We start from the raw sequence: 15,538 nt of genomic DNA, 5'->3' as shown, positions 1-15,538 counted from the left end.
ACCCTAAATCCTCCAATAATGAAGATTGTAGATTCCTACATTTTTCTGCTTCCAACAAAGGACAACCCCAGAATATCTCGATCAAAATTTTTAGATAGCCATTTGTCCAGCATAGTTGAAAAGTCCCAAAACTATGCCTTTGGAGATAACATGACCCCCCCCCCTTCCTCCACCCCTGGAATAGGTCTTTCAGTTATAGAATTTACCCATTGTTTACGTATAGTATATGTTATTGGGAAGTGCGATGGGGGGCTGGGGGCCAACCATCCTGTGCTTTCGCACACCCTTCCTGTTTAGCTTCCCCTGATTTCTTGAGGTACTAATTTAGAGCTTGGTCAACTCTGGATGACCTTACAGAGTCACCCCACTGACCCCCGTCCCAAACTAAATAATTGGGTACACTAGGATTTGAACCCTCGCCCTTTCGGACAAGGGATCCTATATCGAAAACTAAATAATTGGGTACACTAGGATTTGAACCCTCGCCCTTTCGGACAAGGGATCCTATATCGAGCGATCCAAAAGGACCCTAAATCCTCCAATAATGCAGATTGTAAATTCCTACATTTTTCCGCTTCCAACACCCCAAAAATATTTCGATCAAAATTTTTAGATAGCCATTTTGTTCAGCATAGTTGAAAAATCCCAAAACTATGCCTTTAGAGATAACATGATCCCCCCCTCCTCCAGTCCCTGGGATAGGTCCTTAAGTTATAAAATTTACACATCGTTTACGTATAGTATTTGTTATTGGTAAGTATACTGTCATTTTTCGGAGGGTGGGGGATTTTGTGCTTGGAGTGGGTTTCCTTTGGTATATTTTTCTATGTGGAGGAAAATTTTCGGGGGGTGAACTTTCCAGGGAAAATTTTACAATTGGAGGGTTTGACAGAAAAAAAAAATCAGAATTGGCATCCGAGATCTACTTTTCCAGAATTATTTCCTGGAAATCTAGAGGAGACACGAATTTTTATTATCCGGTTCTGAGAGAGATAATTGAGTGTTCTGCAAGAGTATGACATAAAATTGTTCTGAATAAGTTTACTTTCGTAGCTGGGATAGTTTTGTTTTGGCACCATGTACAACATGGGAGAAAAAACAGTTTTTTCTCTTGATAACTACTAAAAATTTTGCAAACTTCACTAGAAATTTTCTGCCCCCTTTCACGACTGTCATATTCAGGAAAAATTCTAAATTTGCATCTCTTACCACTTCGGAGCTACAGACTACTCTTCAAGAAAAACAAAATTACAAATAGCTGCGGATGCAGTTACTCCAACACACAGTTAAAATGAATAATCATTTCAAGCTTAAAACAAATACCACAAACAGTAGTAGGACTACTGTCACCCACCCCAAACCCTCTAAAGGCTATCGTGTCATTTTCTCTTTCCTGGAAATCACTTATTTTAACATTTTTCTTTTATAATTATTGTGATGGAAAATAAAAACTGTGCAATTAAAATTAAATCTTGGATTGACAAGATTAGCAGGAATCAATGTTGTTATATATTAAACATTCAGTAATTCTTTCCAGTCATCTTAATTGTTATGGTGATTTTATATTCTATTTTATGTCTATGCTTTGAAAAATTCAACCACAATGTTCAAAATGCATAGTTTTTATTAAATTATAAATGATGCAATAGCCTTTACAAGGTTCAGGGGTAAAATGGGACGGGGAGACAGGAATCCTAATCCTGTTTGTAGTTGTTTCTGTTCATTTAGTTTTGAACTGATTGTTCATTTTAATTTCTAATGGCATTAGTATTTATTTTTTCATCCATATCAACATCTGTCATCTTTATTTTTGGTTTGATTATTTATTTTAATTTCTGTTTGTTTCTGATTTCATTCGTTCATTGATAGAAATTTCTGGTTGTTTTAAATTCAATTAATACTAGAGCCTTATTTCTGCTTGTCTTAGTCTTGATTTTGCTCTTTACTTTTCTTTGAAAAAAAACTTCTTTTTGGAAATAAATTTTCCTAATTAATCAAACAGTTCGTGGTAACGAACTATGAGTAAGGAGCGAGTCGGCCCAGTATTAACCGGTACAAAAAAAGGGATTGTGATAACAATATATACATAAAAAGTGATGGCTTTTTATGTTGATTCCAAATATTTAAAATTCATTAAGTTTAATGGTGTCCATCAAAAGGTTTGTTTTCAAAAAGGAGGAAAACACCCCTAAAAGCTCAAGTGGTCTTAATGAGTCATATCATTAGGTTCACCATATCAGAAAACCCTAATGTACAGATTTCAAGCCCTTATCTAAATAAAAATGTAGAATTTTTGCCTAAAGAAAGATAGCCGTTTTTTTTTTTTTTTTTTTTTTTTTTTTTTTTTTTTTTTTTTTTTTTTTTTTTTTTTTTTTTTTTTTTTCGAAACCAATCGTACCGAACCAATGGTCCTACGAGATTGAGAGAGGAGTCATTCGAACGGAAGTCAAAAATTTCTAGTGCCCTTTTTAAGTGGCGAAAAAATTGGAGAGTAACTAGCCTCCCCTCCCACGCCCTTTTTTCCCATAAGAAATCCGATCAAAATTTTTGAGACAGCCATTCGGTTCAACGTATTTAAAAGGTTCATTATCTAAGCCTTTGGGAATGATATGACCCCCCATAGTCCCTGAGGAAAGGCTTGTAAGTTGCGCAATTTGCCCATTGTTTATATATTGTATTGGATATTGCGAAATATACGCTGTTTTAGGAGATTTTCAACGGGTGCGGGGCGAGATTCCAACGGGGAGAATTTTCCATCTGTAGAAAAATATATGGGGAATTTTCCAGGGGAAATTTTACACAAGGGAAGGGAAGGGGATTTCCTAGCATAACTTGAAAACCGGTCAGAAATTAAATATAAAAAAATTCAACTGAAAGTATGGAGCAATATTAAGACTTATTTCGTAATAAGCTGTTGCATATCAAAATTGTCCATTAATGCTCTCGGACTTATCCTTATTTGTGGTTTACTTATCTTTTTTGCTCAATGCTTTTCTACTAATTTGTTTCTTACAGTGAAAGTTCTACCTAAATTCATTATCTGGGGAGAAAATTTTCTAGCATTTCTTTTTCTATTCCCTTTCTTACTGATGTGTAAATATTAAAGTGAAAATATTTGAAGCTGCCATTTTGACTCAGCATACAGGAACATTCTGATGTACATCTTTTTACTTAGTAAAGCAATTTTGAGACAAGCTTTTCTTTTCTTGGTGAATAGTGAAACTACAGACCTTCATGATAAGGTATGTAATTTTATGTAACTTATTTACTTGAATTGTTATATTTTATTTTATTTCAGGACATTTTACACCTCTCCTATCAAAGCCCTATCTAACCAGAAGTTTAGGGATTTTCGCAATACTTTTCAGGATGTCGGAATTTTAACAGGAGATGTCCAAATTAACCCGAAAGCAAGTTGTCTCATTATGACAACTGAAATTTTAAGATCAATGTTGTATATGGGTTCGGACTCTATTCGAGACTTGGAGTGGGTCATATTTGACGAAGTTCATTATATCAATGATTCTGAGGTGATTTATGTCATTAAAACTTTATCTTTGGCGCCAATATATTCTAATATATATATATTTTGTATTAAACTATGCTTGAAAACTGTCATTTTCTACTAGTGTAGAAAAGTACAAATTTGAATTATGATCTTTTTTTTATTTGTGCGCACTTCAAAACTGTAGCTAGACACGTTTCAGAGTAAGGCTATTTTTTCTTCTTGTATGTTTAGATGTAGTAGTTCTATGGTAGCTCAAAATAAGAATTTAGTTTGTTTTCATTCTGTAATCGCCCTTAAATTGTGTGATTTGCCTGGATATTCACATTACTGGATAACACATTATTTTCAATTTTTTTATGTACTACATTTGCCCAATGGGAGATCTGCAGTTATTCAGCTTAAAAATGCCCCTATTCCGATGTCCCAAGATAATTTTTCATCGCTCATTTGGATTGATATGTTCTCTTTCAAGATATAAGTTAGAGAAAAATAAGGGTTTCGGGAATATTCTTTTTCTGAATGCTGATTATCTCTGGTAATAAAATAAACAAAAATTTGCCGCTTCTTCGAGGTGTTTTAAATATAATAAGTCAAACCACTCGCAAGGAGACTGTCCCAACAAAATGATCTTTTCCTGGTGCACTGGAGATCAGGAAAGTCTAAAAGACAATCCATGTGTCTGTAATATTAATTGGTAGTTGTTTTCGAAAATATCCATGCTACAGATCAAGATACCTGGTTACAATAAACAATTAAAGGCTGCTTTAAACTAACGTAAACAATTAATGGATGGGTATTTACCTATACAGTAGTAGTAGTGATTGGCCTGTATAATGCCACCGACAATAACTCCTCTTTTTTGGAGCCAGCACGCCAAAGTCTATTTGGCAAATTTGATGATAGTTGTGAAAACCTATCCAGAGTATCAAAGCTGTCAACCTCCCCCTTCCAATTTTCATAATGACTTGGGGGGAGGATATCTTTGTTGTTTAATAAGATTTTGGATTTTAGAAAAAAAATGTATTGCTTAGAAAGATTTCTTGCGTAGTTTGGTATTTTAAGTTCAGAAATATATTCAGATATTCTCTACCACCTAGAGTTTTATGCAAGGATTCAATTTGTTTTTTCATGTTTCAGGTAAGAAAAAATCCTCATAAAATTTGAAAGTAAAAACAGCATGTAATGGGAAAATCCTCTTACAGTTTTTAAATCAGCATAAGAAATAGGGCAAGAAAAGTTTACAAGAGATTTTTTCCAAAAAGTCTCAAAGCTGATGAAATAAAAATCTAAACTTGAAAAAGGACTACGGAAACCCAGATCTAAATAGAAACATTTTGGTTACATCAGTATAAAATTACTATTAGAATCGCGTATTTTGGTTTTTAACACAAACCAATAGTTCGAACTAGTTATCCATTTTAGCCGTTAAATGACATTGAGCCACAAGAGGTAACACATGTCTTGTTATTGTTGTTGTTGTTTAGTTGATGTTTGAGCGAATCAACCGCTAATATACGTGCGATCCTTTTTTTTAAACTTGTACTTACGAAGCCACGTCACTTTGGGAAAACACATGTCTTTAAGTGTGAAAGTGGAGGGCGGGATAGTTATAATAGGTACGACTCTCTAAGCATATATACTTATTTGTTACCAGAAAATTTACTTTTTAAGAGTCTTAATATTAGTTTTAGTTCAAGTTTATACATATATATAATACATGAAATTCAAAGTCTTTCAACTAAATCTTCTAGCCTACCGTTGAACTTGCAAAAGCATGTTTTCATACGGACGTGCCAGGAATAAAAAATATTAATACTGGTTATAAGCATAAATTAGTTTTACAAAAATACTGATAATAGAAAAAAAAAATTTTGCTGGGTTGCTGCTAGTGTCACTGTAACGATGAAAAAAAAAAACAATCCATACAATCCACTATACTCCTTCATGCACCTCAAACAACAATAGAATTAAAAAATATATATATACAAGTAAAAATGACCAATAAAAACTTATAATTAGAACATTTATAATTAGAACATTTGATAAAAAAAATTACACAAAATTGGAAAGTGGGAAAAGTATTATAGATAAAAAAAAAATATTTGAAGACATCCTGTATCTAAGTTTAGTTATCCTATGACTTGATCCGAAAGGCTCTACAATGCATTTTTGAGCTGTTTCCCTGCCAATTTGGTTTTTAAATTTGTTAGTAAATAATCGCGTCTTGTCTATTATTGACTTCACTTATTAAGTCCCTTAATAATCAGGCTTGTCATCCAAAATAACAATATTTTTGCCATTGAATAATTACATTTTAGTGTACCCGAATAGTAGTGTAATATAATTAAAACCCTATATTTTTGTGATATTTCTTTGCTGTTTGGGAAGGGAACTGATTTGACAAGTGAGCGGCTCATATTCACACGAACCTTTTTTTTAATTAAACATTTTAATTTTCTAGCGAGGTGTTGTCTGGGAGGAAGTTTTAATTCTGTTGCCGGATCATGTGGGTATTGTTATGCTGAGTGCTACTGTTCCTAACACTTTGGAGTTTGCATCGTGGGTTGGCATGACCAAGAAAAGGAAGATGTATGTTATTAGTACACCAAAGAGACCTGTACCTTTAGAACACTATTTGTATACAGGTCCATCTGGAAAATTTAAAGAGCATAAATTTCTTATTCTAGGAGCGAAGGGAACTCTTCTACAAAAGGGGTGAGTGCTAGTATTATCATGTTTTTTTTGGTACAATTAGTTAAACAGTTCGTGGCAACGAACTGTAGTAAGGAGCGACCCGGCTCAATAGTAAACGAACTATAAAAAACGGAATTTTGATGCTAAAAGATACATCAAAAGAACCGAATTTTTATGCTGATTTTAAATATATAAGTTACATCAAATTAGTCTTTGTCGTCAAAAGTTACGAGCCTGAGAAAATTTGCCTCATTTTGGAAAATAGGGGGAACACCCCCTAAAAGTCATAAAATCTTAACGAAAATCACACCATCGCATTCAGCGTATCAGAGAACCCTATGGAAAAAATTTCAAGCTCCTGTGTACAAAAATGTGGAATTTCGTATTTTTTGCCAGAAGACAGATCACGGGTGCGTGTTTATTTGTTTGTTTGTTTTTTTTTTTTTTTCTTTAATTATTTTTTTATCCCAGGGATCATCGTATCGACCAATTGGTCCTAGAATGTCGCAAGAGGGCTCATTCTAACGGAAATGAAAAGTTCTAGTGCCCTTTTTAAGTGACCAAAAAAATTGGAGGGCACCTAGGCCCCCTCCCACGCTCTTTTTTCCCAAAGTAAGCAGATCAAAATTTTGAGATATCCAATTTTTTCCGTATAGTCGAAAACCATAGTAACTATGTCTTTGGGGATGACTTACTCCCCCACAGTCCCTGGGGGAGGGGCTGCAAGTTACAAGTTTTGACCAGTGTTTACATACAGTAATGGTTATTGGGAAGCGTACAGACGTTTTCAGTGGGATTTTTTTGGTTTGGGGTGGGGTTGAGGGGAGGGGGCTATGTGGGAGGATCGTATGTGGGATATGTCATAGGGGAAGAGAAATTCAATGAAAAGGGCGCGGGATTTTCTAGCATTACTATAAAAAAAAAACAATGAAAAAATAAACATGAAAAAGTTTTTTTCAATTGAAAGTAAGGAGTAGCATTAAAACTTAAAACGAACAGATTATTACGCATATGAGGGGTTCTAAAAAATACTTTAGCATAAAGAGTGAGGTATTTAGGAGAAGATAAATATCTCGCTCTTTATGCTAAAGTATTTTTAGTAATTTAAACTATTTATTCTACGGCCTTTCTGATTCAGGGGTTATTCTTAAAGAATTGGGACAAAACTTAAGATTTAGTGTAAAGAGCGAGGTATTAACGAGGGAACAAATCCCCTCATATACATAATAAAAATATGAGAATATAAAAGTTTGTTACGTAAGTTAATTCTTAAGTTACGTATATTTTTAACTAATAAAAACGTTCGTTAAAAATTAAAAGTTTTAGTTGCCTTTATAAGTAACCGAAAAATTGGAGGGCAATAGGGCTCCTTCCCCACCCTTAATTGTCAAAATCGTGTGATCAAAACTAAGAGAAAGCCATTTAGCCAAAAAAGAATTAATATGCAAATTTCATTTCAATAATTTATGTGCGGAGAGCCAAAATCAAACATGCATTAATTCAAAAAGGTTCTGAAATTAAATAAAAAAAAAATAGTTTTTTTTTTACTGAAAATAAGGAGCGACATTAAAACTTAAAACGAACAGAAATTACTCCGTATATGAAATGGGTTGTCCCCTCCGCAATCCCTCGCTCTTTACGCTAAAGTTTGACTCTTTGCCACAGTTCTACTTTTTAAAATAATTAAAAACTTTAGCGTAAAGAGCGAGGGATTGCGAAGGGGACAACCCATTTCATATACGGAGTAATTTCTGTTCGTTTTAAGTTTTAATGTCGCTCCTTATTTTCAGTTAAAAAAACTAGGTTTTTATTTAATTAATAATAATAAAGCCAGATGCAATTTTTTATATATTTCAACTCAAGAGAAGTTTTTTACCCGCCGCCTTACTAATGTTAACTGTGCATATAGAATATCCACAATAAAGGTCGACAAATCAATACCTGGAAAACTGTGGATTTTGTAGCATCAAAAATAATGTATCTATCTAATGTTGAATTTACGTGCAAAGCAGTTAATAACATATTTTCTATGGAACACATCAGTTTTTAGAGTCTAGGTACTATCTTCAAAGTTTTTGAACGCAAATCCCCCCGCCCTCCCTTCTAGAATGATATAAATTCTGAGTCTGGAAGAAAAATATTCTATGCGTCGCTTAAGAACGGGGCTTTTGAAAAATTGTCTATTCAATACCGAGCATTCTAATTATAAATGAAAATTAGCATTAAAACTGAAGCCTCACTGGCGAACAACTGAACAAGTATGAGTTGCTATTTTTAGTTGAAAATTATATCCAATCCATCAACTTCTAGGAGACGCAAACCGTCTCTCTATGAGATGATAGGAGTAGGTTCCAAATCTCATATACCACCCCTGTAGAAATTTTTAATATTGTGCATCTGTATTGAAAAAGCAGCAAATTTCTTTTGAAGAATTTGTCTGAGCGAATTAACTTTTACCTTAGATTCTTACATTTTCATTTTGGCTCTCGGGTGCTCTTTATTTTCTTAGGGAGTGGTATCCCGAAAATTTGCAGATAAAATCTACTTATTCTTCCTTCTGGATATGAAAAGTGTAGCTTCTTATAGGGGGGTGTCATTTGAAATCTCTTGTCGCTCTTTAAGTGTACATGATTAAGAGAGCTTGACCCAGTCTGTCATAGAAAGAACATAGCTTTACCCGCATTGGGCTATCAAAGGGCAGTTGTGTTTTTAGCGAGTCATTTCTTTTGTAATAGCCTACGGCTAATTTGAGTTCTAGGAATGATCAAATAAAAAAAACGAGTTTTTTTCAACTGAAAGTAAGGAGCAGCATTAAACTTAAAACGAACAGAAATTGTTCCGTATACGAGGGTGGCTCTTCCCTCCTCAATCCCTCGCTCGTCATACTAAAGTTATTTAGTATTTTAAAAAAGCTTCAAATTCCTATTAAGCAAACTTTGTGTTTTAAGAGTCATTTTTGAAGAATTTGGACCAAAAGTCAAGTTTCTCAATAAAACGTAAATGAAGCAACATGCTTTAGACTTCCACGATGTGGGAAGGGGGGAAAGGGCAGGGCAGTAGCCAAACTCCTCTTTGTAGTAATTTTTGTTCGTTTTAAGTTTGACTCGAACATTCAATTTAATTTTTGCTCTTTTAAGATTTATTTGTTCATCTACATTAGAACCAGTTATCTCTATGTTTTCTATGATGGTTTGTTTTAATTTCTGGCTGTTTTGAGTTTCAATTATTATAAGAATTTATATCTGCTGGTCTGAAGTTTAATATGGCACTTTACTTTTCTTTGAAAAACTTCTTTTTCGGATAGTTCTTTGTAATTAATCCTTCTAAAGGCTATTTAAAGCTTGGCTAAAATAACTATTTAGTTCCTCCTATTCAAAAATCATATTCATTATTTTCAATATCTTTTCTGTAACTCTCAACCACCACATTTAAAAACTCATTTATAAGCCTTTAGACCCGTCTCTAATTGCTCCTTACTTTTCTATTAAATCTCTTCTAACTTCCAGATTATCCAAGACTCTCGACAATTTTATGGCCATTCTCTACTTAATATGTTTTAAACTCATTTTTAATGCCTTCTGTACTTCTCTTGCTTCCGTCATATTCTTGCAAAATGTATCAATCAGAAACATAATACAAATGTTTTCTGTTTTCTACCAAGCCTAAAGCTTTTGCTTATATTCCTAGCTGCATTCCTGTTTTTCTTTCCTAAAAATCTCCCGTTACTTTGCAAGCCATTTGCTTAAAATTGTTCCATCCCTGTGCTACATTATCTTCTAAATTGGAAATTGAATATCTTACTGTTCTCAGAACAGTCTTCTCAAATTCTCATCGTCCGAGTCCATCAGCGTCGTAAGTATCGGCTAAGTAGCTACCATTCCCAAATTTTAGCTTAAAGTTAACCCTGGATTGGATACATCTATATGGACATCTTTACATTCGGGATCATTAAAAGCACTTCTGTGTACCCTACTAGCACTCTACTAGCATCAATATCTACTAGCGTCAATATCTTCAATTTACAAAAACATAATCCACAAGCATCTTTTATTTAGGTATTTAGATGCTGTCGAATCAAAGAAGCCCAAAGAAAAAATCATTCAGCCACAAACAGAAGGAAAAGGGAGAGGGAGCCGTGGTGGAGGTCGTGACCAGCGAGGTGGTGGAAGAGGAAATAATCAGAGAGGCCGTGGAAGTGGAGGTAGTCAAGGTACAAGAGCCACAGCTGTTACTCCTCACACTCCATCGTGGGGTCCACAGCAGGAAAAGAACATTTGGATTGGTGTAGTCAATCACCTTCTGTAAGTTTCGCTAGGGCTAGTACTTTATTTTGTATTTTTAAATACTCTATATTGCTGGAAATGAATTTTATTTTAGATTCGGATTTTATTCTATCTTTTTCATTTTTTTTTTTTTAGTGCAATTAGGTTGGTTAAACGGAAAAACCACGCCCAATATTCCTAAAGTATGATAAATGTCTTGGATGTCTTGTTCCAACCCGTGAATCTTGTTTAGGTTCACACACCAGAGCTTCCTGCTTGATTTTCACGTTTTATATATAAAAAATATCTTCTTTTTATTTGTAAAGGTGCTGAGTCGTGTGTAAATACACACTTTCTTTATTGCAGGCACCTGCACAGGAAATGATAAGGGGGGGGGGGTAACTTTAAAAAGGGTAAACCGTATGAAATATACCTAAAAGTATGAAAAGCTACTAAATTCTTGACATCTAAGGGATTCTGGGCCCTAACTCCCCCCCCCATCTCCATGATTACGTGCCTGCTCTATCGGCCAAGAATTGGCTGCAGATATTGCTTTTTATACTAGCTTATTCTATTTTCATTACTTGAAAAAGCAAGAAATCGTATATTAGTTGAAATAAAAAAAACGATAGTCGGCCTCACACTCTCCCCTTCAAATAAAGTTTGTATTCAAAGGTCAAGATGGTACAATTCTGCGTAGCCTTTCCTTGACATTCTAATTCCCAGACCGAAGGAATTTGATTTTTTTCATTTGAGTCTTATTTCTTTTTATATTTAAAAAAAAAATTTCTTGAATATTTAAAACCTTTTAATTTGAAGGTCAAAAGAATCTATAGGAAGTTTTTTATGAAAGTTTACATGCACAATGCCTTTGTAGGTCAGAAGATAAGCTCCCTATTGTTGCTTTCACGTTGTCACGAAGCAGATGTGATTCAAACGCGGAAATGTTGAGCTCCGTTGATTTGACAACAGCGAAAGAAAAGAGTGCTATTACTCAATTCTTGCACAAATGCCTGGATAAACTCAAAGGACCTGACAAAAGACTTCCTCAGGTGAGTGACTGAACTTTTTTTTCGTTTTCTATCTGTACTATAAAAAGAATATATTTTTGTGTTATTATTGTAACAAATCTTTTAAGTGATTAGTGAATAAATACCGTAAAAACTATGGATACTGCAAGATCATTAAAATGCAAAAACTAATTTAGAAAAGATTAAATGTACTTAAATGCAAAAGCATTAATATTGCCAAAAAGTCGAATAACATCTTTATTTATTTAACTTAGTTAGCGGATTTAATATAAATAAAGCAGTGGAAAAAACAACAGCAAAACTTTAAATAATAAAAAAAAGAAATTCGAGTATTTCGGTGCCATGTCCGGGAGCCTTTTTCAACAGAAGAAAAAACTTTTGAGGAAAAAACTGTTCTTTTTATAAATAAAACCGTCTAAAAGCAGCGACAACTAACGCACAAGAGAGAAAAAACAAACAACCACAAAATAAACAAGTAAATATATTGTTTTCTTTTTCTTGTCTGTTAGTTGTCATTTTTTTAGATGGTTTTATATTTTTTTAAAAAATTTGGTTTTTCCTTAATTTTTTTTTTACTGTTAAAAAGGTTCATGGAGCCGAAATATTTGAATTTTTTTATTATTTAAAGTTTTTTGTTTTTGTTTTCGACTTCTTCAATTAAATTAAACCCCTTTTTACCTCTTAAATTTTTGTAAATGGAAAAGTAGTGTCGTCAAAGAAATTATTTATGTAGTAGCGGCTAAATTATAATTTGAAAAAGATGTTTCTTATTGCATAATTTCAAATTGTTATTATATGATTGTTATTATACTATAACTGTTATTAAATATTTATCTGTTACCTAAAAATACAAGCTATTGAATTTATTATATGATTTCTATTATATTATAATTGTTGTTATATGTTTACTGTTTCCTAAAAATACAATCTATTGAATTTGTGAGTCTTTGAAAAAAAGTTAAAACTTTTAGGGGGGGGGCAATGAAATAAAAAGCCAGAGATAAAAACAAGAGAAATAAAGCGTCATGAAATTAAATGTAGCTTAAGTATGCAGTATCATTTTTAACGATTACCGTTGGTATGTTATAAAATTAATATGAAATATAGATCACATCTGGCTTTGAAAAGCCCTCCCCCCCCCTTGGCTACGACTAAACTAGCTTTCGATCACATACGCAGAGAAAAAATATATTTATTAGAACTTTGGCACATTCTATTTGCACTCCAAGAGACATTACAAGACAAAAACACGAAAATGGAGTTTAGTGAATCATCGAAACTAGGCACTTTTTGAGTTTCTGAATTTTGGTTTTTGCTCATTCCTCGCCCCATGAATGAAAATACATATCCTATAGAAATTTTTGCATGTAACTATATTCCGTTTCTATTAGATTATGTTTGACTGAATGTGACCAAGCTTTGTTCCTTGTCTGCAAGTCAAATTTTAAGATTATATTTAGAGACTAATTAAATTGTCTTAGCGGAGTAAACTCCAACTTTTAGCAATGTGCATTTAAATAAAGAAAGTGGAGATCGCTCCTCCCACTCTAAAGACGAGCTGCATTTTGTGGGAAATGTCAAATGATTTCTAATTTAAGTTAACTGCAATAAGCTCATATGAAGGAGTAAGGCTTATTGATCCACAACCCGTCCTTTTAAGCCCAAAATGTTTGTCTCGAGAACCCTTATCCTTTTTCCGTGATTATTTCAATAGTAAGTCAAACTTAAAACAAACAGAAATCTCTATAAATAAATAAAAAAATAAATTTGAAACTAACAGATACCAATGTAAGTGCTCTTATCAACTTTGGCTCGTTTTAGCTTTTTCCGTTTAATAACTAGAATATCGAACTGCAATTTAAATCTTAAACAAAATTTGAATCTTCAAGATTTTGATCGTCCACAGTTTTATATAATTATTTTGCTTTTTCTGATATGTCTGCTAAAAAGTTTGGGTTTATGAAAAAAGGGAATTTCCAATTATTGGAATGAATAATTTCGCGTGATTCTAGTTTAAACAGGACACAACATGCCTTCTTTCGGCCAAAAACTCAGCGGTCGGGGCTGTTGGAAAACTTTTGATCACTCTGTGTCCCTGGTCATGTAGATGGAAAATCTTTCCATGATTTTATTTTAAAAAAGGGCGACATAATTAACTCTGCTAAAAATTTTGGGGAGGGAAATGATGGGGTAATCATGGTCCCGCTGTGTGTATCATATCATAGAGATTGAAAATCTTTGTATGATTTTGATTTCACATGCCTACGTCTTTGCTAAAAAAAAATTGGCAGTTTGGAGGATGGCTAGAGATTCAGGGGCCAACTTAGTGCTCTTCAGTCATATAGATTGAAATTTCTTGGATGATTCCGATTGATACAAAATTAAATTATTTTCCTAAGATATTGCGGTTAGAGGCTCTGGGGAGTTTTGGGACGATGTAGGCTCATTTTGCAACCTGTAGCTAACAGGTTGAGAATTTACATTTATTCTAAAAATTTGACGGTCGCAGAGGTGGATCTGTTGGAATGTCTAGGGGAACGTCTGCTTGTCCAACAATTTAAGTTAAAAATCCCTGCTTGATTCCGGCTCAAAAAAAGGCATCGTACCAACCTTTCTGGTTGAAATATAGCAGCGAGAGGTGGCATGTTAAGGAGATCAAGGGGTCTACTTTGTGCCTCCAAGCATTCCGATTGAAAATCATTAAATTTTCTACATATAAAAAAAGATGCTACCTTTCAACTAAAAGTTGGCAGAAGCAAAGGACTACGTGCAGCTTAGACTTAGGTTGTTTGCCCTGAGTCACGACCTCAACAATTGAGACTTTCCTCTTGTTGAATCGAGTCAGTCTGCAGTTTGACTAGCCAAGTGAATTGGTGCGTTGAATTTAGGATCCTTTGTATGAGAGGGTGATGGTTCGAATCTTAATGTACCCAATTATTAGGTCTGGAAGGGGGATCAGTAGCGTGACTCTGTAAGCTCAGTCAGAGTCGACCCAGCTCTAAATGGGTACCTGGAGAAATTTGGAGAAGGTAAATGGAAAGGATGTGCGAAAGCACAGGATGGTTGGCTCCCAACCATCAAATTTACACTTACTGGCTGAAGGGCCAGAAAACAGCACCGCTGGTAGGGACTGCAAAGTCCAATGCCGTATTCTTTACCTTTTTTTTTATCTGCAGCTTGAAATCGGCTCATTTTGCGTTTAGTCGGGACCTGTCTTGGTTTTGATTTTTGTTTCCAACGCCACCTTTTGCCCTCCACTCATGCACAAAGTAAGTCCTTAGATGTTTTTAGACTAAACAACGTGCAATATGCCACCCTGTAAGCTAAAAAATTAGTTGTCTACGAATAATCGGGGGGGGGGGGGTTACTGGCCAAATTTTTACCTTTAGTCAAAAATATTTAGATTCCCTGCATGAGTCGTTTTCTTAGAAGGTACAGAATGGTCTTCTTTTCAAATAAAAAAAAAATGGACGTCTGTATATTTTAGGGCGTGTATGCTTGGGCTTACGTTGGTATTGTCAACATTTTTTGTTCCTTTCAACCATTTTGAGTGAAGTGATGTTTGCAAATTTTGACCAGCCACCATTCCTATGGGGACAAAAAGGGGCATGGGAGGGAGGCTGGTCACTCTTTGATTATTTCCAACCCTTAAAGAGGGCCGTAAAACGTTGAATTTCAAGTCGAATCAGCCCGCTCCCAAGTTTTTGTGACGATTAGTTCTATCTGAAGTGGATATGAAAAAAATTATGTATGGAGCCCTTTCGCTTTTTATTAAGTCATCTTTTTACAGAGTCAATATTTGACTATGGCACAGTACCTCATTGCATAATGCTATGTCCTAGTTATGTCAGACTTCATGTTATTTTATTTTTTATAGGTCATTCAAATGTCCAATTTGTTAAAGCGTGGAATTGGCATTCATCACAGTGGTATTTTGCCCATTTTGAAAGAAATTGTTGAAATGCTTTTCCAAGACGGGAAGGTTAAGGTAATCTCTGCGATAATGTATTGTGTAATTTTTTTTATTTTGAGGCTGGCCAATG

At 34.1% G+C, this 15,538-nt stretch overlaps 1 protein-coding gene across 2 annotated transcripts in view; it reads left to right on the top strand.

Annotated features, from left to right (window-relative positions):
- LOC136025095 (superkiller complex protein 2-like) overlaps positions 1-15,538 on the top strand; it is a 71,857-nt gene that overhangs the window by 23,537 nt on the left and 32,782 nt on the right. For both annotated transcript variants that reach the window (XM_065700818.1, XM_065700819.1), the window contains 5 exons: positions 3,299-3,530; positions 5,970-6,223; positions 10,258-10,503; positions 11,342-11,516; positions 15,373-15,483. In XM_065700818.1, coding sequence (XP_065556890.1) covers positions 3,299-3,530; positions 5,970-6,223; positions 10,258-10,503; positions 11,342-11,516; positions 15,373-15,483 — 1,018 coding nt within the window. The remainder of the gene's footprint in view (positions 1-3,298; positions 3,531-5,969; positions 6,224-10,257; positions 10,504-11,341; positions 11,517-15,372; positions 15,484-15,538) is intronic.

Source organism: Artemia franciscana, chromosome 3 (assembly GCF_032884065.1).
Source record: "Artemia franciscana chromosome 3, ASM3288406v1, whole genome shotgun sequence".
NCBI lineage: Eukaryota > Metazoa > Arthropoda > Branchiopoda > Anostraca > Artemiidae > Artemia > Artemia franciscana.
The sequence above is the reverse complement of the archived record's forward strand: the minus strand, read 5'-3'. Positions and strand labels throughout refer to the sequence as shown.